This window comes from Panulirus ornatus, chromosome 14, assembly GCF_036320965.1.
Source record: "Panulirus ornatus isolate Po-2019 chromosome 14, ASM3632096v1, whole genome shotgun sequence".
NCBI classification, from domain to species: Eukaryota; Metazoa; Arthropoda; class Malacostraca; order Decapoda; family Palinuridae; genus Panulirus; species Panulirus ornatus.
The window spans coordinates 7,104,061-7,130,646 of record NC_092237.1 but is presented as its reverse complement, the minus strand read 5'-3'; the positions used below and the strand labels follow the sequence as shown (position 1 = coordinate 7,130,646).

The window sequence follows — 26,586 nt, the reverse complement described above, 5'->3', positions numbered from 1 at the left end:
CGCCTCACTGCACCGTGCGCTTACCGTCCCTCCATCATCGCCCCAGGACATCACCAGGGGCAGCCTACAACTGCCCAGATGCCAACCATCTCAGCTGGCCCTCGCAGGAGCTACACACATGCGATGGATGCAGCCAACACCACAACATGATGCAGTCATATCTCTTTGAGGGAGGGAATACTTCAAATACCGGCATGCTAGCCAGTGCACATGTTACGTAATATGGCCAGTTTTATATAAACCTCATTTCTTTATGATTCATGGACCAGCACAGCACATTAATCCCTCAGTACTCAGGGGTTAGAATAGTTTTCACATGACGAACGCCAGCCAGTAAGCTAATGCCTGCATTCTCCAACAGCAGCGAAGTGGTCGACTAGATATAACCAAGCCTTGTGATTTAAACGCATTACATTGTTCCCTCAGGGCTAACTCTATTTGCAATGCTGCTAACCTCTGAGATGTAATGGCGCTAACCAGCAACGAAAAGCCACGACCTTCCCTTTCATATTCCAACAGGGAGTCGCCATGGATTAATACCCCCGACTTGAAGCTATTTTCATAAGCATATCATAACGTTAAGGTATCGCTTTCTCTAACTTAACCTGTCTTAATATACCTCTATCCCAACCTGACCTGACCTAACTAGAACTTTATAAAGCTCCGATGTCGCAACGTTGACCAAATGAACTGTGTGCTTTGCTAACCTAGCTTAGCTTAACCTCTCCCGTAACCCTAGGCAATCTAACCCCCACCTAAAATACAGACATATATAAGTTAAACAGCGCAGCTTTAATCACCTAGCATTTTCGAAAGGCATAATTGGGTTGAAGAGCAATTGATTGTCACGCTCCTTCAATCCACCATTCCAATGTTAGCCTTAATTTTTGAGGAGACTAAGCATTGAGTTAGCAAGGGTAGCAACATGGTCTGTGAATCTTCGTAAATGCTTCCTCTGTAAGCCTAGTCTTGACTGGATATAATCAAGGTTCCTTTCCGTTTTCCACCCAATCCAAGTGATCAAGTGATTATTAATAAGTAAGTCCTCTGGTGTTAGAGGACCGAGGCAAATCACTCTGCAATTTTTTTTGGGGGGGAGGCAAACCGCCCCCCCCCCCAGCAATTACGTAAAAACAATTGAAACTGGAGAGACCATATTTCGAAATACAAGTCACTGAATTGAATCAATGACTTATACCAAAAATTTTGGAAAACCTTAAAAAGAGTTGGACTTTGAAATACCAGTTAAGAGTTACGTACCCCCTAGAAAAAAAATTGCTCATTGTGATGTTCACCAAACTTAAGCCCATGTCCAAGCCAGTTCACTTCTACCCCGCCACACTCTCCCTCCCGTCTTCACTCCAATACTCGTTCTTTCACTTCCATTGTAAACAGTTCCTCTCTTAATCTGGACGTGTGCAACGTCGCAAAAAAAATATACGGAATGTATGCTTCCACTTCCCTCGTATCTCCACATATGCTGAAGGTCTCAGTTACAAGAAATTCAAAAAGTCTCCACAAATCAATGGAATCACAAGTGACAAATAGAACATACAACACAGCTGTATGGAGAAAATAAACTATGTCAGATTTTTATTCATCAGTATAAACACGCTTAATACTAGTCTGCAGTTGCAAGTTATAATAGATATTCAGGAATAGATATGAACCTAAAAAAAATAACCTAATCTATTGCATTAAAATGAGACGATTATGTGTTATGAATATTATATTACACTTATATCCAGAGAATATTCATGAACCCTGACTATTAAAAACAAATTGAAAAGGAGTTTTTCAATCGTCAGGAACACTGTAGATTAATACGTGACCCCAAAGAAATGTAGCAGAGCCAGTGCGTGACGTCAGCCGGGCAGCCACCCGAGCGGCGTGTCCCCATCTCGCATTGCCGGACAAGGGATTAATCAAGAAAATGCAACTCAACCACGACTCCGCAACAAAGACTAAAATTCTCCGGCAACTGCTGCAGTTCGTGGAACTAAAAATACATATCTTACCAGATACGATTTGTAATATTTCCATACGTATCATCATCAACCATTAACAGAATGAGCCTAGACCCAGTCATAGGGTGTATATGTTTTTTACCCCTTAACTAGACCTAATATAACTCCTTTGACGGAAGATGAGGTTAAGAAACAAAATAGCCTAAGGGAACATGAGTTCAGACATTGTGTTTACCATTCAAACAGTTAAAATTCGCATACTTGAAGAACTGGGATTGCCTTAAATGAATTCACGAATTATTGTTTTTCTTTTAGATATACAACCCGTCAAGCATTTCCATAGACTTAGAAGCAACTGACACATTTCAAGTATTATGGTCATAGGGAATCAAATTACTTGTCCATATTACGAAAATCGAATAAATTAAGTAACAGCATTATCATGTCTCCCCCAATACACCAACGAGTTCCTTTTTTTTCCACCAAACGAAAACATAGTCATTCTTTCAGTTTTGGCCCGATTTATACGACTGTATTTGGTGGACATGAACCTTTGTTCAATAAACCCACTCACTTTTTATCATTTCTAGTAGTCCTTTTTGGGTACTTTAGAGGGTCGATGGAAAAAAGGCCAAAATCTCTCAATCATCAATATCATATGTACATCCAACTTTCCATGTGTTGTGTGTGAATGTGTCGGTTATGTCTACCTCCTTAGACAGAGGAACAATATTTTTGCGATTTCTTATTTACATTTTTCTAGTTTCCTTCCAAAGAATCAACAACACAGTGCCATTCCTTCATTTTGGACTACCTGCCTTGAAAATTGGTATAGGTATACCTTGGTTTAATAATCCCAAATGTCTTTCTCCATTTATCTAGGTCCCCGTAAAATAAATGGCCTGATATACATTTACTCATTCAACCGAGAAGAAACACTATACGGATTCCTCTCCATATTCCCCATACAATGCAATGGTTAACTGTGATCCGAGCATTTTCTACCTTTCTTTAAGGATTCATGCTCACCAAAACAAAAATTATACACACTGGTATACATGTTTTTGCCATAACTTGGCCATATTCCATCCAGTATAAAAAAAAATGTCAATGATGTCCTTTTACTTGCCCCACAGAAAGAATACACAAAATTAATGATTTCCAATTTTTGGCTATTGTTCAAAGGTCAAACGCACATAAAAGTGTTTTAGCCATTACTTGACAATTTTGCAGCCTTTGTTCACGTACCTAATTTGGCAAAAAGGTGTCTTTCCACATGCCCTGTATGAGAGCAATGTCAAATCTGACGACCACTGCAAGTCTTCTTTAGTCAACGGCTTTCTTTTTTTGCCACAAATACATAATATTTCAACCAACGTTCATCAGACATTAGTAATTTAGCTGTATTTACTTTTCCCATTTACTACAAAAAATTAAACAAATAAACGAGCTAACTGCAATATAGGTCCTAAAGAAATGTCAAGGAATTCAAATAACAGATCACTGGGTTCTGAAGAAGCTGCTTGTAATAATGGAAGAAATCAAAAGAGAAACTAATAGTGAAAATTGGTGAGAGCGAAAAGACATACGGATGTTTCCATGTGAAAAACCTGTAGCCCTATTGAATAAGGGAAGCGTAAATAACGTAAGTCGAGGATTTGAAGCCAACCATCAAGTCTATTCTTGCACGTATGTATGGTACTGATTCCAATTTCTCTAAACGGTAAATTACTCCACTCCTGTAGAAAAATGGCTTCACCTCAATCGAAGTAAAATGTTTGCACACGAATTTGTATCTATTACTATGGGTGAAATAAGATGAAGTCATCCTCAAGCAGCTCATTCGATTGAGGCTATCAAAGCCTCTGATCATTCTAAATACCTGTATTAGATCACCTCTTAACTTTCAAAGCCAAATAAAGTCCCTTAATAAGATGTCAAAAAATTTGTCTCGGACCGGGAATCAACTTGGCAGACCGACTCTGTAACTCTCCTTACACTCTTATCTTTTTTCATTTCTTCGCCTCTGTAACTCTCCCCACACGCTACCTTGTTTTCATTTACAAGTACGTATAGAATTCAAGATTTTTCTTTTTTGTTGTAACAAAGAAACTTATAAGTTCCTAGTTTCAATCTGTGTAAAGATGGGTGAAAAAGAACAGCTAGGTGAACCTATTTTTGTGTGCTGACCTATCAACACCCCAAGAAAAGAAACTCATTGTTCGATATGACTGCGGAAAATTGAGGACAATGTTATATATAAATAATGTGTCGAACTCTTGCGCCATATTTTTCAACCATATATCAGAACCCTTGATTTTCTGAAATAAGATGACCCACCAGTTTCCCGGTGTTCTTTTAAGTTAACGTAATGAAATTAGACACGAGGTCTAATGCTATGATGGCTGCCACGCATTTACTTTTTTTTCAAAAAAATTCGTGCCCCGTCCACAGAAAGATCCTTTATCGTAGTCTGGAATTTTTTTTGCAACATTTTGATAACTTCAGGAGTAAAATGTCGGGTTTACGAATAAGTTATGATTTACATGCAGAAATCGAAATGGATTAATCACATAGATATCTATCGGTGGAATATGGTGCCTAAATGGTTGGATGGTTGCTTGGGCTATAGGCCTATCAACTATGAGTGTCGTAAAGGCCGTCAAAGTCAAGCTACATCCAACCAAAAACTTTAACACTTCCTTAGGATGTTATTCATAATTCTAAGACCAAAGACACCCACAATGCTTTTGCTCAATGCAGCCTCCAAATGGCTCTTGTTCCCTATTAGAATACCGTATTTGCATATTGATTATCCATTAGACAATGCACACTAAATTGTTTTCGGGAACACGTCAGTGAAAACCGTATTTAGTTTATTTTCTAAATAAACAGAAAGGTACTCATTCCTGTAAACTTTTACTTCTTTAATCAAAACGTTAAAAAAAAAGCGAACTCCCACAGCCCCAAAACTGTATGGCATACCACTCCTCCTCCTTCAAGCTCAAATCTTTACATCGGGTTTCATAAGTGGGTCACAGACACATGATGGTTATCGTGTCACATATACAACGAATATTTGGCAGGTGCTCAGTATACACACACAACCTTGTACAGAAACATGCTGCCAGCGCCTGCCCGAGCGTCATGATGCAGCTGCCAGACAAAGGGAATCTACCATATACCTGTTAATAAACAAAGATGAGGAACATCACAGGTACAAACTAAGGTATGGTATACTCACTGGCTGTGGGCGTGGTGTGTCAGCTGGGTGTTTAGGGCTCCACCAACAGGACATGCTTTGTCTACACAGACATGTAAGCAGCAGTTCCGTGGCGCGCCCGTCACTTAGAAGTACATGCACTCATCTAACCTGTGTGGTACATCCTAGCCACAGCCCACCCCACATGGCACCACCACCTATCACAGCAGCTTGGGGCTCCAAACACTCACAAAAACATCGCCTAGCTTTTCGTCCTCATGTTACACAGGTCGTTGCACACTCAGGACTGACCCAGCTCGTTTTTTTTCTAGCACCGGTATGCAATCAACTGATAAGATTTACGGGTGTAAATACACCTGCCTTCACCAGTCACATCAGAAAGCGTGAACTATGACTTCAGGGACTGAGAGAGATGAATTTATGGGTCAATAAAAAAAACGACATAGGTGGAATACAGCAACAGGTCTGTCCACTATGATTCCTGATGACAAGTCCTCTTCTACAGCTTCAAGGAAGTGTGCAACTCCGTCAGATCACATCACTTCGGCAGCACTCTCCCCTCATATATCAATAGGCATGAACTCATGAACACTCGGGGTTCACAACACTGGTGCAGTTGACGGTACAGTGGTAAAGCCCCTACACCGCGGGAGAGAAAACAACGCACGGGACGCCGTCAAAAATAGTCTGGAGCCGCATTGATGGTGGCGCTGACGGGCCGCTGCGCTGCCGCCGCTGCCTGGCACACATCGTACCGCACCTCACCTGAACTTACGCCTCACATTTACTTCTTACCGATTCGCAGGCTACAGCAGGAGAACCGTGACTTTAGGTGGGGGTTAACCTTCGAAATGATGACAATGGTTCGGAGTAAAAATATGCAAGAAACATGCACTTTACATATATCCACAGGTTTTTACAATCTGCATCTTTATCTGATATCCAATTGGAGGAGCAAAACTGTCAATATGGAAAATAAAATAAGCAGTGATATTGTGACGTGTGAAGGGGGCGGAGAACCTGTAGGCAAGTGGCGGGGCAGACCACTCATCTGCACCCCCGAGGCTGGTTACACCAGGCTCTAGTGATCAATATAGTAAGGCAGACGTGGCTAGGATAGATGGTGATGGCGGCGTAGAGCGTGTCAGTGGCGTCGGCCTCCACCCCCACCTCTCCCCTATCTCTATCCCCCGTCACGAGGGCGGTGTCCAGGCCCACCACGGGGGACCTCTCCTGCCGCGTGCATAAGGGGTTTGTGTCCAGGCAGCGAGGTACATTCCAGTTGGTTCCAGGAAGCTCGTGGCAAGGCGCGTGCGCTCGCAGCGGGACCAACGCCCCGTCCCTGGTGCAAACTCGCTGCAGGCGAGGTAAGAATGGCGCTGCAGTTTGACCCGCCCCCAACTACACTCACTCAGGTTCGCCTCTCACCAGGAGGAAGGACGAACAATGTATACACTTCTTTCACAAAACTACACACAACCTCTGAACGCAGCCCCACAACCTCAAATACACTCTACAACCAGATCAACCCTACAAGTACATGCAGACCATGCATTGCAGCCTTATACCTAGTCACAACACAAGCCCTACACCTACAACATTAAGCGCTACAACCAACACTCACATACAGCCTTACACTCACCCCTTACATACAGATCTACATCCAGTAGTGATGAATAGTTGCGTTATCTTAGGTGTTACCGGACTCCGCCGGCGTGAATTTAAACCATGAATGGAAAGTCACCTTCCGTGAGATCGTATCATCGTAAACGGACGAAAAAGTAGTACAATCTAGTCGAGGAAATTCCTGCTCCAAATGAGTCCATTTCCCTCCTACTGATTATAACAAAGCTTTGAAATTGCAGATGCTTCATAGAAGGAGTCTTAGGCCTATATAAAAGCCACGTAGGGGAGAAAAAATGCATGGATGCAAATGTGGATTTAAAGCTAAACATATACATATACATGCGTTACCATAGTATCGGTATAAAGGCCAAGCGACCGGTATAAGCAGAGTCCCCGAGGACAAGGTTTATAAACACGCCACCGTTTCATTAACCTGTTCGTAAAGTGGGACTTCTCGCCTTCTGCATGTAAACATGAGAGTTGGTTTTACCCCTTGGTGACAAGTTAACGTGACTGGATTCCATTAGAAACGATCTATTCTGCTGTGACGATACGCACTTTTGGTGCTGCCGACGCAGCGTTCCAGTCATTCTAAACAAACATAAAAGTATCATCATATTGAAATGAAAAATAATATATATCTTTTAGACGGGAAGGATTTATTCTCATAAAAAATACATAGATTATTAAAATTTCCAATAACATCATACGTTCCACAATGTGGACTATTTATCAAAAAGTTGCTATAAATACAAATCTTAAAATATACATATCACAAGAAATATATATATATATATATATATATATATATATATATATATATATATATATATATATATATATATATATATATATAATGAAATGGAGTGTAGCTATTGGTGTCTTCCTAGGAAAAAAAAGAAAAAAAAAAGTGTGGGATTCGGTCAAGTCAATGAGAGCCTACGGTGGAGGAAGCTGACCCCAGGGGAACACAGGTGGTGTGACCTGACCCATCAAGACCCCCCAAGGTCACACACCACCTGCGAGGGCGACGCTAAAGCACCGTCACCAAACTTTGACAACTCTCGTTGAGAAAGATAACCTTATGATTGGCGCATATACTAGCGGGTAGGATGTTCCCAGGATGATGACGTGTGTACATCTGTTGGGTAGGAGGATGTTCAGTGCACAGCTGGGAGTACCTGTAGTCAATGAGTGTGGCATACAAGCTCTGGGTGTAGCGTCTAACTCCAGGTGTAGCGGGTAGCCTCTTGAGTGTATCAGTTAGCTCTGGGTGCAGCGACTAGTTCTGGGTGTAGCGGCTAGCTCTGGATGCAGCGCCTGGCTCTTAGTGCAGTAACTTACTCCGTGTTGCAACCAATTTTCGAGGTGTAGCGGTTAGCTTTACGTGTAGCAAATAAGCCTTGGGTGTCGCAACTAGCACTCGGTGTAGCGCCTAGCTCTGACTGTAGCAAACAGCTCGGGGTGTAGGTACTAGCTGTGCGCAGCGGGTAGCTCTTGGTATAGGAACCAGCTCTGGGTGAAGTGCACTGTAATGAGTGTAGCAGCTAGCACTAGGTGAAGCAGCTAGCGCTGAGTGCAGCAACTAGCGCTGGGTGTAGCAACTAGCTGTGTGTGTAGCAACTAGCTCTGTATGTAGCAACTAGCGCTGCATGTAGCTACTAGCTTCTGGTGGTGTTAGCTCTGTATACAACTAACTCTGGTTGTAGCGGCTAGTGATGTATGCAGCATCTACCTCTGGGTGTAGCAAACTATCTCCTGGGTGTAGTAGCTAGCGATGAATGGAGTAAACATCTCTGGGTGTAACGGATATCTCTGGGTTTAGCAGCTAGCACTGTGTTTCAAATTGCTCCGGGTGTAGCAATGAACGCAATCCGTACGATCTAGCTCTGCGTTTAGCTCTGGGTATAGCGACTGGCGGTATATGTGGCAACAAGCTCGGGGGGGCGTAGAAGCTAGCGCTACACGTAGCGGCTAGTTCTGGATGCAGCTGCTCGTGCTATATGTATCATGTAGGTCTGGGTGTAGCTGGCGGTTAGCGGTGGGTGTAGCGAGATGAGTCCTCGAGCCAGGTGTGGATATCATGGCTAGTGTCGGTGAGGGAGTCAGTGGAGGGCAGCTCGGTCAGCGGCGTCATCTCAGGCCGGCCGTTGGGTACGTAACCGTTCTCCCGGTAGGCCAGGTTGTCCCTGTAGGCTCCCCGGCTTTCCCGGTAGGCCAAGTCTAGCCGCTCCCGCCCCTCGTAGCCTGCTGGGTGGGGGAGACGGCATGGACTTTAGGATATCACCTCAACACAGACAGACTTAGGAAACATTTAAAAATCCTCAGGTTACGCCACTAGCCAAGACTGACATGAACTTCCTGCAGATATTCGGACACACATCAGCGTGCTCCAGCGATCATTAAGACTTACTGCAGTCGTCTACAGGAAGCTAAGACTTACTATGGTGGTCTAAGACTTACTGTAGAGGTCTTGAGGAAAACCTAAGACTTACGTACTGTAAAGGTCTACAGGAAAGTATAAGACTTACTGTAGTGGTCTGTCTACTGGTACCTAATAAAACTTACTGTCGTGGTCTTCGGGAAACGAAGACTTACTGTAGTGGTCTTCAGGAACCTAAAACTTACTATAATGGTCTATAAGAAACCACGACTTGTGTTAGAATCCCGGAGGAAACCAAGACTCATAACTAGAACTTAGCTCTTACCAGTACTTGACTCTAGAAATCGTACTAGTCTTACTGGAAACTTGAAACTAGAACCTATACTAGTATTATGGTTGGAACTAAGACTGACAGATATTAAAGATGACGGAAGTCCTATGAAAAAAAAAAGAGCTAGGAGTTACACAAGCCACCTACTAGAAACCAGGGCTAAATTAATCTCAAAACTTGTAAAGAAGAAATCTTTACGAAATTTAGTCTTTCACGCGAAACTAAGGACTGGCACTAGTTTTCTGTTGACTATAACACACTAAAGACTACATAGGGAAAGTCAGACCCACACCAGTAGTCTACAGGTAAAGATAAACCTAGTGGTTTACAGGAAACTGGCTTCCACTGGTTAGTTTACACAATCAAGGATGAACAGTTTACATAAGAGTGAGATTAACTTTAGCAAGGAACTGATGAGGCTTTTACTTCCAGTGACTATCCAGAACTACGACCTGCACTAATAGGTTGTTAGAAAGTACGACGTAAACTAGTTTACATGGAAATAAGGCCTGAGCTGGCAGTTTACAAGGAAGCAAAACTTAGGCTACCAGGCTGCAGAAACTTAAGACTTACACTAACAGTTTACAGTAGTGCACAGGGGAAAGCAAATCTTACGCTTACAGTTTACAGGAAACCACTCAAGCAGTTTACAGGAAAGTATGAATTACTCTGGAAATGTGCATCAAACTACAACCAATAATAATCTACAGACAGCTATGACTCCCACTACTAGGCTACAATAAGATAGGACTCAATAGTGGTCTACAGTAAACTACGATTCCTAATAACACTTTGCAGTGTACATTAAACTACAACTCCCACCAGCCAGAAGTCTACAGTACATGTAAGTTCCCACTAGTAGTCTACAGTAAAGACTTAGCAACAGTCTACAGTAAACTAAGACACCCACTAGCAGTCTAAAGTAAACTGAGGCAACAACCCGTTGCCTATAGTAAACTAAAACACCAAACAGTAGTCAAAAGTAAACTAAGACACCCACCAGTAGTTTACAGCAAACTAAAACACCCACCAATAGTCTACGGTAAACTAAGACACCTACCAGTAATCTACAGTAACCTAAGACTCACACCAGGTGTATACAGTAGACTAATACACCCACTAGTAGTCTACGGTAAACTAAGACACCCACCTGTGTTCTACAATAAACTGAATCCCACTAGTAATCTTCAGTAAACTAAAACACCCACTAGGAGTATACAGTTAACTAGGACACTCACTAGTGGTCTACAGTAAACAAGGACTCACACTAGAAATCTACAGGTAAACTAAGACACCCCAGTAGACTACAAAAAATTAAGGCTCCTACCAGTAATCTACAGTAAACTTAGACACCCACCAGTAGTCTACAGTAAACTAAGACTCCTACCAGTAATCTACAGTAAACTAAAACACCCACCAGCAGTCTACAGTAAACTAAAACACTCACCAATAGTCTACAGTAAAGTGAGACACGTGCCAGTAGTCTACAGTAAACTAAGACGCCCACTAGTACTTTACAGTAAACTACGACACCCACTAGTAGTCTACAGCAAACTAAAACACCCACTAATAGTCTACAGTAAACCAAGACACCCACCACCAGTAGTCTACAGTAAACTAAGACACCCACCACCAGTAGTCTACAGTAAACTAAGACACCCACCACCAGTAGTCTACAGTAAACTAAGTCCCCCCCCCCCCTACAGTAGAGGAAGGTGGGAGAGGAGTATAACTCACGGGGAGCGGAGGTAGGTAGGATGGTGTAGCCCAAGCGGGTGTGCTTGGCTCCCATGCCCAGGCCGGCCACGCCCGCCAGCGAGGACGCCAGGCCGCCCGTGCACCCGACGCCGCCCGCGCTGCTCCCACTCCCACCGTGGCCGCCACCCAGCCCCCCGCCGCCGCCGCCGCCGCCTCCGCCTCCTCCACCCCCGCCGCCACCCGCCGACCTACCGTGTGTACATGACCAACAGTCAACACCAGAACACCTGCCCTCCACCCAAAGAGGGTGGCAGACACCTGCCCTCCACCCACAGAGGGTGGCAGAAACCAGCTGGTGCGTGTGTATGACACCAGGCACAGGTGACGACACCTACGGATGACGTCATATCTCACCGTTAGTGTCAAAGGGACATAAGGAACACTCCAGAATACTAGGGTGGGCAGTACCTATGCTAGAGGGACATAAGGCATGCGCAAGTACCGTCGTGCTCAGGGGGTTAACACAGTCAGGTCATCTTTTAAGGAATTTTCACCACTGGGGCATCTTCTCAGAAGGGCCAATTTACATGCGTGGGGATGATCTATAACCATCCCAATGATAATACAGCTCACAGGGAATATTATCATTCACATTCTCATACCAAAAAAGAGCTTTAAAGGCCAGATCTCTTGGGGTCAAAATGCATTTTTGCTCTTGGGTGCTTGGAGTGAAGGAACTTCCTGCTGAGGGGAATTGACTCTTATGTTAAAAGATACCATGAACCAAATCACAACCCACAACACACAGTGGACATAACCCCCCCCCCCCCCTGTAAATTCTCACTCAATCTACGTCTGTTATTAATCCCTAATGATGTTAGTCCCTAATTAGAAGGTAATTGGTCTGATTTAACGCCAGGGCCATTTTGGTTAGTGTAAGACAGCGAACATAGTGATCAAGTTTAGGTCCGCGGCCAAACTGGGTCAGTTTAGGTCAGTTAAGGTACATTGGTCACTTTAGGACCCGGGATATAGTAGTAGTCAATTTAGGACCCGGGATATAGTAGTAAATTTAGGACCCGGGATATAGTGGTAGTCAATTTAGGACCCGGGATATAGTAGTAAATTTAGGACCCGGGATATAGTAGTAGTCAATTTAGGACCCGCGGCCATAACAATGACTGAATGATAGAAGATCACATCAGCCAATTTGTTACATTACAAGAAAACACTGCTGCGCCAGCGGAGTTGACCGGGAAAAAAATAAGGTGAATTTAACGAGCAAACGGACTCGAAGGCGGGCAGGGTAATAAAGATGAAGGGGAAAATATGGGGTTAAATAGCATAAAACAAGAAGAAACAGACATATCTAGAATTAGAGAACCTACAAAAGCTTCACTAGACTTCCTACATTTACCTTAATTTCACTATATTATAAAAACAATACTGTCAATCGTCTGCCTTCGTCCAACTGCTGCGGTGTTCAAGTGTGCATTCAAAGGATGACTGTTCTGATGGTTCTCATCTGAAAGTTCATGAACATATTCTCTGTAAGTCCAATAATAATAATAATAATAATAATAATAATAATGATAATAATAATAATAATAATTATAATAATAATAATAATAATAATAATAATAATAATAATAATAATAATAATAATAATAATAATAATAATGAAAATAATAATAACGATGAATAATAATAATAGTAATAATGAAAATAATAATAATAATAAAATAATAAGAAGAAAACTATAGAAATAATAATAATAATAATAATAATAATGATAATAATAATAATAATAATAATAATAATAATAATAATGATAATATACTTCATGAACTTTCAGAAGTTAAAAAGAAAATATGAAACTCATACACTTCATGTTGAGACAGACAGACGATATACACTAAAAGACGTACATTTCTCCATAAAACTTTACATGAAAAGTTAAATCTCGGGTCTCATGGGAAATTTTTTGGAGAGTTTTCTGATGTTTTCATCACTATTCTATTCATATCTTTCTTTGTGTACCTCCAATTTACCTTCACCTTCTTCCAAGCCCATCTCACTGTGGTGTCAAATGTACAACTGAACTGGTAAAGCTATGGTCAAGTCAACTCCGCCGGTGTCATGGTTTCTACTTATGGCCAGACATGTCTCCTCAAACGTCTCTCTTGTTCGAAAGGGAGAGAGACATGATGACACAGTGAGACGAGGACAGATCTTAAGACAGAAGCAGGAGAGACGGAGGTCAGTCATGGGACAGAGATATGAACCAGTCACAGGAGAGACACAGGGACCTGAAGGAGAAGGGTGTGGACCAGCTACAGGAGAGACACAGGGACCTGAAGGAGAAGGGTGTGGACCAGCTACAGGAGAGACACAGGTACCTGAAGGAGAAGGGTGTAGACCAGCCCACAGGAGAGACACAGGTACCTGAAGGAGAGGTGTAAACCAGTCACAGGAGAGACACAGGGACCTGAAGGAGAAGGGTGTGGACCAGCTACTACAGGAGAGACACGGGTACCTGAAGGAGAAGTGTGGACCAGCTACAGGAGAGACACAGGGACCTGAAGGAGAAGGGTATGGACCAGCTACAGGAGAGACACAGGGACCTGAAGGAGAAGGGTGTAGACCAGCTACTACAGGAGAGACACAGGTACCTGAAGGAGAGGTGTAAACCAGTCACAGGAGAGACACAGGGACCTGAAGGAGAAGGGTGTGGACCAGCTACTACAGGAGAGACACGGGTACCTGAAGGAGAAGTGTGGACCAGCTACAGGAGAGACACAGGGACCTGAAGGAGAAGGGTATGGACCAGCTACAGGAGAGACACAGGGACCTGAAGGAGAAGGGCGTGGACCAGCTACAGGAGAGACAGAGGTACCTGAAGGAGAAGGGTGTAGACCAGCCCACAGGAGGTCCTTACCTGAGGGAGAAGCGGGCCGGGGAACGTTGTGATCCCTCGCCACCACAGGAGGACGACAGGGAGGAAGTCAGCGAGGGCAGCCGGATGTCCAGGTGGGACCCCTTCTCCGTCACAATCTGTCCACAGCAACCGACAGTTAGCTCAGTCCCTACCCACCCACCCGCCCACTCACGCTCAGTCCCTGCCTACCCACCCACCCACTCACTCACGCTCAGTCCCTGCCTACCCACCCACTCACGCTCAGTCCCTGCCTACCTACCCACTCACGCTCAGTCCCTGCCTACCTACCCACCCACTCACTCACGCTCAGTCCCTGCCTACCTACCCACCCACGCTCAGTCCCTGCCTACCCACCCACCCACGCACAGTCCCTGCCTACCTACCCACCCACTCACTCACGCTCAGTCCCTGCCTACCTACCCACTCACGCTCAGTCCCTGCCTACCCACCCACCCACTCACTCACGCTCAGTCCCTGCCTACCCACCCACCCACTCACTCACGCTCAGTCCCTGCCTACCCACCCACTCACGCTCAGTCCCTGCCTACCTACCCACTCACGCTCAGTCCCTGCCTACCTACCCACCCACTCACTCACGCTCAGTCCCTGCCTACCTACCCACTCACGCTCAGATCCCCTGCCTACCCACCCACCCACTCACTCACGCTCAGTCCCTGCCTACCCACCCACCCACTCACTCACGCTCAGTCCCTGCCTACCCACCCACCCACCCACTCACTCATATAGCCTCGCCTTGACCGAATGCCCGACTCATGGAAGGCATTCATGCCTTCAGTATGTTCCTATTCAGCTTGACGATTTAACGTGCTGTTCAAGTGATGTCTTAACGACCTGATACCTCGAATGGCCCGTATGCTGGAGACCTTATTTGCCTGGTGACCTACTGTTTCAGTGTACCAATGATGTCTCATTAAACTTGGGGGCCTCAATCACCATGTCATCTAAAGACTTAAATCACTTGTAGAAGAAGCGGGAACGACCCATTAGCATGGCTTTACGACCTATGAGGTATAACTAGGTCTTTAAACTGACCCTTAAGAGATTAAGGTCAAACCCCCTAATCCAAGTTAAGGGTCGTAGCGTCGTGCTCAAGGGACGTGCCGTCGTACTCAAAGAGGCTTAACACCTCCTCCTGGCCTTAAAGCATAACCTTCGTAAGTCCCTAAATGCCTTACCTTAGTTAACCTTTACCCTTACTTGACCTTTACGTGTCATCTTGTCCTCTCTACTTATTAAACGTCCCCACCAGCAGGCCACTGACCTTTCCGCCACTACCCCTCACCCCCACGCCATTAGCAACCACTTCGTATGTCCTTCCCACACTTAACCCCAGTGTTGACCTACGGCAACCCCCTCCACTCCACCTCATACCAAAAGTCAGAGGTAAGAGGAAAGAAAGAAATCATTCACCGGATATTTATTTCTTTTCATTCAATGAGCGAAATGTGAAATCGTCCGGCATACTCCATCTATTTCTATCCGTGGCAAATGAGGTATATTATAATGATCTATTCAGGGAAGGAAAATAATTCTAAAGAGGGTGTGTGTGTGAGGTCAGTCACCCACATTTAAAATTGAAATAAGTGAGACTATTTTTTTTTTCCATTACAAAATCATAATTCCATTGATATGATCACTAAAGCAATAATATATATATATATATATATATATATATATATATATATATATATATATATATATATATATATATATATATATATATATATATATATATATATATATTTTGCTAAGGGTGTAGACTGCTGGTGTATACTGTGAAAGCAGCTGTTACAGATGGGTGTACAGCTGGAGTCAGGTGGATGCAGATAAAAAAAACCGTAGCACACAGCTGGTACAGGGGTTGCTGGCTCACCTTCTGGTTCATGTTGTACAACTTGGTGGTGATGTCTCGGGCGATGAGGGTAGAGAGCACGGTAGCCAGGTAAGACTCCTTCACGAACAGGTACTCCAGTGTACTACGCTGCCAGAACACGTAACGACACGATGTGGCTGCGATGATCGATACCTGCCAAGGGGAGGGGTCGTCAGGGGTCAGGTGTCGGAGATCAACTAGTGGAAGATGAGAGGACGTGGGTAGCTCCTGGATATTGCAGTATGAGACGGCCTCCTGTGTGTGTGTGTGTGTGTGTGTGTGTGTGTGTGTGTGTGTGTGTGTGTGTGGGGCAGTACCAGTATAACTAGTCTACGCTACTTTGTTGCCACAGTTCACTAGGTGGGTGTTTGACCTCACTCCCGGCTTTAGTAGGTCAAAGGTCACATAGCCATCCAGCCAAAGTGTTGTGTCATACAGTCCGAGGGTCGTTCTATCGTGCTCAAGGGTTGTACCGTCGTGCTGAAGGGTCGTACCGACGTGTTCAAGGGTCGTACCGTCGTGCTGAAGGGTCGTCCTGTAGTGCTCAAGGGTCGTACCGTCGTGCTTGTGGGTCGTACCGACGTGTTCAAGGGTCGTATCGTCGTACTTGTGGGTCGTACCGACGTGCTAGGGGTCGTACCGTCGTGCTAATTGTCGTACCGTCGTGTTCAAGGGTCATACCGTCGTACCTGTGGGTCGTACCAACGTGCTCAAGGGTCGTAACGTCGTGTTCAAGGGTCGTACCGTCGTGCTTGTGGGTCGTACCGTCGTACTTGTGGGTCGTACCGTCGTGCTCAAGGGTCGTACCATCGTGCTCAAGGGTCGTACCGTCGTGCTCAAGGGTCGTACCATCGTGCTTAAAGGGAGGATATACGCAGCTAACTCTCTTGTTAACCTCGGACGAGGCTCGTCGGGAACGACCCCACCTCAATACCACTCAGCCATCCAACACCTCATCCAAACACCTCACAACAAGATCCTCCCAGTTCCCCCCCCAAAAAAATGGGCGACCCAACGGAATGAAAAAAAAAGAAAGAAAATAAATATAGACTCCACACAACTAACCTGGGTGTGACCCGGTGCCATGAAGATTGAAAATAGCACAGAAATACTTTCTCTTTTTTCGTTCTATATACTAAGACAGAGACAGAAATAGATATCTTTCTTATAAATCAAATCAACATGGACACGGTTCTCGTGTTGTGGGGCGTGGCTGGCACATGCAGCAGACAGTCATCTCTTAACCTGCTTTCTGAAGCCGTTGACAAAGAAGGTGATTGCTCTTATCATGATGCATTTATTAATGTTCTTACCCTAATTTGTACTAATCATATCCCAACTGCTTATGTAAGGCCATCATCACTTATTTCTTTAGGTAATTCATCTCATACATCAAACGACGGTTTTGTTCTTGTGTTTTAAAGCATTGCTTTTTAAAATCCAAAGAGATATACCAGAGATTTAAACTGAAACGTCAGAACAAATCAGAGTTCACAGAACAACTTGCCTAGATGTATCTTTTTCATGAATAACATTATGATAATGAGTGATAAGATTTTGTATCGGTCACACTTCACATTACACAAGGAATGTACGTCCTAGAACAGGTGAAGCCTGTTTTAATGTTGGATAATGAATTGCCATCACCTCACGAAGAGTTGAAACCATTCCTAACATACAGCGAAGATATCTTAATGATTCACACAGCGAAGACCTTATTAATTACTCATACAGCAAAGGCTTCAATGATTCATAAGACGAAGACCTTAAGGATCCATACGACGAAGACCTTAATGATTCGTACAACGAAGACCTCAATGATACTTGCAGCAGAGCGATGTGTCAATATTTGGTGATCTACACTTCTGTGACGTTACCTTTGGCTGTTGGAAAACTCACTTGCAGAACCCAGCACCATACTTCTTCTTGGGCACTGTATCATGCTTCCAGGACTAAGTGTCATAATTCCAGGACCTAGGACCATATTTCCAGGACCCCCTGCCCCAAACTTCCAGGACCCAGCACTACATACTTCCAGAACCCATCTGTCGATGCCTCATGATCGTGAGGGTGAGGGCAAGACTGACCTTGAACTTGTCCTCGAGCGAGGCGCGAGAAGACTCGAACTCCGGCGAGTCCAGGAACTGCATGCTGGTGATTGAATGGAGGAACTGATTGTCGGCCATCACGTTCACCTGTAAGAGGAGGAGGAAGGTTGAATTACGTTGGTGTTGTTATAGCAGTCAGTGGTGATGGTGTGGTGTTGATGGAGAGCATAACATGGCTTATACCTTCTGGAATGAGACAAGTTAAAGCGGTGGCGGAAATGGAACACATTGACGCTCACGAACTGTCTTTTACCTTTTTAAGACGCGATTCAAACTATGGTCACCGCAGATGTGGTGGTGACGACTCCGCCACACTGTAAGGAATCCTTTGCCCTAAAGAGCACAGGGTACTTGCCAGGAGAATCCATGAGTTGGCTTTATTTCTGAGCAGTTGGTGGTTCTGGACAGACGAAGGCAGAGGATATACTAAGATCTTCTGATCTGTTATTTCATTAGCCAGACGACACTCTTGCGCCCACAGTTACAGACAGGAACATTCCCATACTGACCTTACTAGACAACAGAAGACCCTGGACTGACCTTACCAGACGCCAGGAGACTCAGGACTGACCTTACCAGACACCAGGAGAGCCAGGACTGACCCTACCGGATAAGAGGCCTGTTAGAATTACCCTTAAAATCCAGATATCGACCTCACATCCAGTTGGGACCCCAGAGCTGACCTTACCAGACAGCAGAAACCCCTTACAGTGATCCCAGTACTGACCTTGCCAGAGAGCAGGAGGCCCAGCCGGTCTGTGCGGGTCAGATTCTGCATGGCGTAAGCCTCACCGGCATGCAGGGACATGACCTGTGCGTACTCCACCGAGACGAGCCGTTTGAACAGCAGCCGCGGCACCTGAAGCAACACAGCAACACCTTTACAGCCACGGCAGTGGGTACAGCATGGGTACAGCATGTTCCTATGGTGTTTACTGTGGACTTATAAAACGGAATGTTACCAATGATAACCTAAACCTTTCTTCTCTAAGTGTTTTAACGGGCTTTGGCATGGGAGATATGTGATTCCAGTCTTAAGATGGTCTCCTAAAGACATTCTATAAGAACAATACACACGATCCTCCTTATCTGATAAATGTCATCATTATCAGTCACTAATTGGTTACGTCATCATGACAGATATGAACAGGCTACTCTTTTTGTTTACGACTTGGGGGCGAGGGTGAGGGGGTAGTGCCAAGACTGGGGTAGGGTAGAATGACAGGCTGGTGAGGGCTGGGGAGGATGCCAGACTGGCGAGATCTGAGGAGAGTGGCATGTTGGTGAGGGGCTAGGGAGAGTGTGTGTGCCAGGTTGGTGAGGGGCTGGGGAGAGTGTGTGTGCCAGGTTGGTGAGGGGCTAGGGAGAGTGTGTGTGCCAGGTTGGTGAGGGGCTTGGGAGAGTGTGTGTGCCAGGTTGGTGAGGGGCTGGGGAGAGTGTGTGTGCCAGGTTGGTGAGTGGCTGGGGAGAGTGTGTGTGCCAGGTTGGTGAGGGGCTGGGGAGAGCGTGTGCGCCAGGTAGAGTGGGCTCGACTACTCACGTTAAGGGGTTGGAAAAGTGCCTCGTAGAGGGCCTCTAGCTCCTTGTTGACCTTGACGGGACGCATCTGGTAGATGATGTAGAGCGTCTGACCCATGTTGAGTAGCATGAAGGTGAAGTTCCACGAGAACACATCCGGGGCGCAGATCACATTCCACGCCCACGTTGAGTACAGCAAGAAGCCTGCAACCACACCCACAAGCTCCCCCATGTAGTACGACAACACCCACAAGCTCCCCCATGTAGTACGACCACACCCACACTCCCCCATGTAGTACGACAACACCCACAAGCTCCCCCATGTAGTACGACCACACCCACACTCCCCCATGTAACACCAACATATCCATGCTCCCCCATGTAGTAAGACTACACTCATGCAGTAAGATTACACCCATGTAGCACGACCACACCCATGCAGTACTGCCATACCCCACGCTCCCCATATAAGGACGACCACACCCACGCTCCCCCATATAGTACGACTACACTCAAGCAGTACGACCACACCCATGCAGCACGACCACACCTACGCATTTCAACACTTAACCAACAAAATATAAGTCATATCAAGTCAGTGCACTGCGCTGCAGTCCTTATGAAATTAAACTGCCAACGCATATCAAGAGTTCATACGACCATATAAATTCCATATAATCAATATATAAACTCAGTATAATTTACGTTATCCAAATGATTCTTCAAAAAGGAAATAAAATGTGTGGCGGAGAAACAGGGATAGAGCCGTACCAAGGATGAGGATGCAGTGCATGAAGAGAAGGCCCTTCCGCTGCGACGGCGCCAGGTAGCTGACGAAGAAGCAGCCGTTAGCCAGCTGGAAGAGCAGGTGCTGCGGGGACGTCCATACGTCACACGAGAACAGTGAACCTGCAGCCATCAACGCCATAAACACGTAAACACTTACACAATACTGACATGAAACAATTAAGCGTCAGTGGTCCTCCTTTCATAAACAATCTATATTCTACGACAAAATGAATCTCAGACATGGGAATTTCAGAAATTAATCTCGATCCAGGGATGTCCATATCTTAGGTTACCCCACTTCTCTAGGGATGTGTCATCTGTAATGTGATTTTGTGAGCGCTGGCAAGAGTGTTCCCCAGAGGGACGAGCGCCACAGCAGGTCGAGTGGTAAACAAACCAGTCTTGTGGCTTGAGTCTTGTTGCTGAGATGTCATTTCACTTTGCCATCCCCAGTCTACGCGGTGACTCGTATTCTAAGTCCTTCAGATCATCCAGCTTGTGTTACTGGATACAGCTACGTACAGGTATTCTAAAAGTTCAGGTTCTAAATAAAGTAAATTTGATGTCAGCAATGACAACGTGGAAACAATACCGACAACGGAAAAAACTAAAAATCTAAAAAAAAAAAAACCAATAAAGGTTATAGTGAGCACCTGTGGTGCTTACTATTGTTATTGGTTGTTGTGCTAAATGTAATACCTTTACACAAAGTAGGAAAAGAGAAATAATGCCTTTTATCAGTGGAATTTATCAGGTATGAAGAAATTCATCACATTTTACATAACCACCACATCCACCTCTACACCAGTGACACACAAGTCGACCTGTCCCAGTAATGGCACACCAATCGCACACACGCCCGACATATGTCAGTAATGGCTTACCGGAGTGCCAACGACAGGAGCCCTGCCAACTCAAGTCTTGGCGAATCTTAATAAGCACGCATAAAACACTGAATTTACTTATTACATACGCTTAAAGTACGCTGAAAAATCAACATACTTTACAAAATAACAGAGACGGTGATGGATTTCATGCTGATGAAGACTGCTTGATTTGCTTTATATTCATCAAAAACCGGGTAAATAAGCATTCCTTCAATTCTATCATACTCATACTAAATTTTGATATCAGCACTGTCAGTTCTTTTAATTACTATTTGGAAACTAATAGTTCTCTCTTGTAACTTTATTTCTGATCCTTGACATATCCTGTGACGGCCAAATGAACTGTAATACAATATATATATATATATATATATATATATATATATATATATATATATATATATTGGTTCTCAGTGAATGTAGGTTTGCGGCAGGGGTGTGTGATGTCTCCATGGTTGTTTAATTTGTTTATGGATGGGGTTGTTAGGGAGGTAAATGCAAGAGTTTTGGAAAGAGGGGCAAGTATGAAGTCTGTTGGGGATGAGAGAGCTTGGGAAGTGAGTCAGTTGTTGTTCGCTGATGATACAGCGCTGGTGGCGGATTCATGTGAGAAACTGCAGAAGCTGGTGACGGAGTTTGGTAAAGTGTGTGGAAGAAGAAAGTTAAGAGTAAATGTGAATAAGAGCAAGGTTATTAGGTACAGTAGGGTTGAGGGTCAAGTCAATTGGGAGGTGAGTTTGAATGGAGAAAAACTGGAGGAAGTGAAGTGTTTTAGATATCTGGGAGTGGATCTGTCAGCGGATGGAACCATGGAAGCGGAAGTGGATCATAGGGTGGGGGAGGGGGCGAAAATTTTGGGAGCCTTGAAAAATGTGTGGAAGTCGAGAACATTATCCCGGAAAGCAAAAATGGGTATGTTTGAAGGAATAGTGGTTCCAACAATGTTGTATGGTTGCGAGGCGTGGGCTATGGATAGAGTTGTGCGCAGGAGGATGGATGTGCTGGAAATGAGATGTTTGAGGACAATGTGTGGTGTGAGGTGGTTTGATCGAGTAAGTAACGTAAGGGTAAGAGAGATGTGTGGAAATAAAAAGAGCGTGGTTGAGAGAGCAGAAGAGGGTGTTTTGAAATGGTTTGGGCACATGGAGAGAATGAGTGAGGAAAGATTGACCAAGAGGATATATGTGTCGGAGGTGGAGGGAACGAGGAGAAGAGGGAGACCAAATTGGAGGTGGAAAGATGGAGTGAAAAGGATTTTGTGTGATCGGGGCCTGAACATGCAGGAGGGTGAAAGGAGGGCAAGAAATAGAGTGAATTGGAGCGATGTGGTATACAGGGGTTGACGTGCTGTCAGTGGATTGAATCAAGGCATGTGAAGCGTCCGGGGTAAACCATGGAAAGCTGTGTAGGTATGTATATTTGCGTGTGTGGACGTGTGTATGTACATGTGTATGGGGGGGGGGGCCATTTCTTTCGTCTGTTTCCTTGCGCTACCTCGCAGACGCGGGAGACAGCGAAAAGGTATAAAAAAAAAAAAAAATATATATATATATATATATATATATATATATATATATATATATATATATATATATATATATTCTAAAATGGCCGTTTGATTACATTTCCATTTTTGTTGACATTTATGCTACCAGTTTCTACGCAAGAGTTTTGATTTAATGCAGTGCTATTGTTGACACTTACCCAGGAAGGTGGCGTTGACGGCGGCCTGCCAGTCCTCTTCGGTGGAATTGAAAGCCTCGTCGGTAACGTTGTAGTCCCAGTCAGGACCACTGTCTCCCGCCATCCCGGCCCCTCAAACCCCGAGGGGAAGGAGCCGCTACAGCGGAAAGAATAAATGTCTTTCTCAAGGCAAGTGAAAAAATTATAAACAATCTTGAAATTCAAATATTTGAAAATGTATGGAAAAACGGGTAATGTTTATGGCCATTCTTGAAGTACCCTCACTATGAATAAGATTTAGCACTAAACATAGAAATAATAAGATATAAATGAGGGAACTTCGAGAATTCTTAAAATCGGACACAAATAAAATAATCATATTTCCGTTTCATATAATTTCTTAGGCCTTTCGAAATTTATGACTCTCTCTCTCTCTCTCTCTCTCTCTCTCTCTCTCTCTCTCTCTCTCTCTCTCTCTCTCTCTCTCTCTCTCTCACACACACACACATTTAGGCTAGTGTATGTGTGCACATACGATTGAAGACGGTACACACACAAAATTAAGAGGCGGATCACCACCTCCGTAGTGAAGCGGTTACCGCTCCTGACAGTGACGCATGCACGGGCCGCCCACGGTCGAGAGCATAGGTTCCAATTCTGGTTGCGTAAGTTGGTCAACAGTCAACCTAACTGTTCATTCACCCCTAGAAGTTGGTCAGTAAAATGGGTACCTAAATATATATAACTCGTTAACAGGATGGCCTTGGATAGAGTTGAATAGAGCTTCAGTTGGCCATGCCGTCTCAGCCAACATAAAAAAAAAAAAAAAAAACGTTACCATACAAATATCATTCACACAAACTACAATGAAACGTGCTTCGAAAGACGGAAAAATAGAACAACCCGATGCCACAGAGAAATCAATTAAGAAACTCGTTAAAAGGAGATGCAAAGAAGTGTTTTTTATATCATCATAGTTGTGGATGAATGAATTTAAGTTAAATGATGACCCTGTGAACGTGAACAGCATACAGAAAATTACAACGCTGAGTACTACGAATGTTGGACTTCATCCTGAAAACACATCACTCCAAAAAACACAGAAAGTGCAACGTCTGTCACCAGTTTCGTCTGTCCAGATAATCTCAGATGACTGCCAAAGGTACCTTACTTCAATGACAAACGAAGAAGCAAAGAAACCAGACGACACAAAGACTGCAACCGACCCTACCTTGTTGTGAGAGTGCTTTGTCTTACCGGCTTGAGTACGAAAGTACTTTTTTTTTTTAGTGTGACTACAAGTACTTCTGTTTGAGTATGAGTACTTATGCATGAGAAAGAGTACAAGTACGGGTATATGAGTGCATGAATATTAGTAAAGCCTTAAATCGAACATTAACACAGGTCAAATTCAATACTGAAAAATATATCCGGTAAAATATTAAGAAAATTTCACTACATTAAGTTTTTACATAAAGAAAACAATCAGTAGCGACAACCCACCTCTTCATAACGCCGTGATATAATGGGATTTGAAGCACAAAAGTACAATCCTTGAGCAAGAAGGTATGGCAGCCCATCTTCTAACCTAACCTTTCATTACGTCCCACACAGGAGCGTGTCTGTATATTCATTCCTCTAATGAACATGCTGTAGCAATGAAATGCCAACATCACCCGTCTTAGGTCTTCTAAGAACACTAACTCAGCATTGTTTCTACGTGCAATAATAAACATATGACGAACGTCTCCTTATGAAGCTGAAGAATATATTTTACCGTTTCTCGGCCTTCTCGGGAGACCGCTGCCATGTTCGTCTGCCAACCTCGTTAATTTCCCTGCCGATTTAAGAGCCGTCACAAGTATATGTTTGTGATGTTATCACAGTGTGTCCTGACAGTTTATAATCTTTGAATATAAACCGCTAACGAGACAGGAGTAAAAATGTGAGCCAAAGTTCTGTGCTGAACAAGCTCACTCCCAGAAGAGGGTCCTCATGTCGCCAACTCAGTTAGATATGTGGCCTTGATGACGGGAATGTATGGAGTGGTCTAATTTGCATTATTTGAACTTTATCGGCACAGCGCCGCGACCCCTTCGTATGACCAAACCGGACATAGCGTTGTACCAACGCGCTCAAAGGATTAATTGCATTCCGTTTAGTAATGTGCTCCTTCAAGTGAAAAAAAAAAAGCTGTGTACAACCTGCACAAACATAAATCCTTTCTTACAACAGCTAATGTCTCCTGTCAGTATGATTAACCACTTCTCTTGGCACATTGCAAGAACCATCTTCCCCGCCTCATCACATGCATAGCCGCCCTGACAGCAAACACTTTCAAAATTATGATACACAGAACGAGCTATCTTAAGACAAGGAAGGGTCTGTGCCAGGCAAAGGACTAGCGAATCATTAACAAAAGATGAGACATTTGTGGTAGATCCACAAGACGTCTCCACCAGTGTTGAGTTAGCCAAGCTTGGTCTCCTGAACAAGACATACCGAGGCAGACTGGTCAGGCCAACGTGGCTCGTCACCGCCAGTCACTAGCTGTTCAACACTGGCGACACATTTTCTCGACTACGATTAACAGCTTTACAGCAGAATTATCATATTTCGAAATAGCCTAGAAGGTTAACCTCTTGAGTAAGGCGATTTTTAAACCCTTGAAACACGACTTTTGAATACAGTCGTTTAATAATGATGGCTTAACATTTGACTTAAGGTAGTGAAAGGTCTTCCCTTGACGGTGTGTATACTGCCAGGTCCATGAACATTTCTGGCAGTGCCGCAGCAAGTAGCATGCATGGTGCTAGCCCAACAGGTGGCTGTGGGGCACTGGGAGCCACTAATCCCAGTCATAATATTTGTGTCAACTCTTGAAAATCAATGCATTTTGTGATCGGACAGAACACATCACTCAACACATCTCTGTCTTGTTATAACTTCATGGTTATCATGACACTCACCTCTGATACGAGCACTGAGGACCTGCTGATATTGTGGAATGGGCGGCGTAAAACTCCTGCTGTGGTGGAGGAGGAGCAGCCTGACGAGATCCAGTTTAGCTGCACTGCATCCTACGCTCACTCCATCATCACTCGTAGATATATTTTTGGGTCTGGAGAGTTTCCTTTTGGGGAGCAGTGTTTCTTTAGACCCTGTTGGGAGAATGGCAGACTGCCTCACCAACTTGGAACTGCTGTTGTGGATGGTGTGTGTGATGTTGAGCTACAGGCAAAGAAGGCAGGAGGTATAGTAGCGGGGCGGCACGTCACACCCCATCACACGTCTACGCCGCACTGAGGTATATTTGGTGCGGCCTCAGCGGCCCTGTGGTCGATGGCCAACCACGCGCATCGTCACACACCCGGCATCATGCGTTACTCCCTCACTTCCCCCTCTCCGGCACTGAAAGTACCATGTTATCAACCGCTACAGCATATGATGGTGACATGCTACACTACCACGGGAGACAAATGAAACAAGCAGTGCTGAAGCTGGTAACCATGGCAGCGGGAGTGTGGATTATACACAAAAG

The 26,586-nt window shown here is 44.4% G+C and overlaps 2 protein-coding genes across 10 annotated transcripts in view; both read right to left on the bottom strand.

Moving 5' to 3' along the window:
• The window catches only part of LOC139753244 (popeye domain-containing protein 1-like), an 84,274-nt gene extending 77,890 nt beyond the window's left edge, over nt 1-6,384 (bottom strand). For 3 of the 8 annotated variants that reach the window (XR_011713668.1, XR_011713669.1, XM_071669489.1), the window contains exon 1: nt 5,212-6,379. The gene's annotated coding sequence lies outside the window, so the exon portion shown is untranslated. Of the gene's footprint in view, nt 1-5,211 lie in introns of all 8 variants that reach the window. The other 5 variants (XR_011713671.1, XM_071669488.1, XM_071669490.1 and 2 more) reach the window with 3 other exon arrangements.
• Nucleotides 6,385-7,473: 1,089 nt separating this feature from the next.
• On the bottom strand, nt 7,474-26,360 carry LOC139753243 (popeye domain-containing protein 3-like). Of its 2 annotated transcripts, none has more exons than XM_071669485.1 (10): nt 26,015-26,360; nt 23,067-23,202; nt 20,458-20,595; nt 19,709-19,890; nt 18,896-19,027; nt 18,148-18,255; nt 16,061-16,213; nt 14,167-14,282; nt 11,268-11,476; nt 7,474-9,066 (listed from the first exon to the last, which is right to left on the bottom strand). In XM_071669485.1, the coding sequence occupies exons 2-10, from the start codon at nt 23,167-23,169 to the stop codon at nt 8,852-8,854; spliced, it is 1,356 nt and encodes a 451-aa protein (XP_071525586.1). In that variant the 5' UTR covers nt 23,170-23,202; nt 26,015-26,360; the 3' UTR covers nt 7,474-8,851. The 2 variants fall into 2 exon arrangements, with proteins under 2 accessions (XP_071525586.1, XP_071525587.1); XM_071669486.1 differs by having other exon boundaries at nt 7,475-9,063; nt 26,015-26,359.
• Between the last annotated feature and the right edge of the window lie 226 nt (nt 26,361-26,586).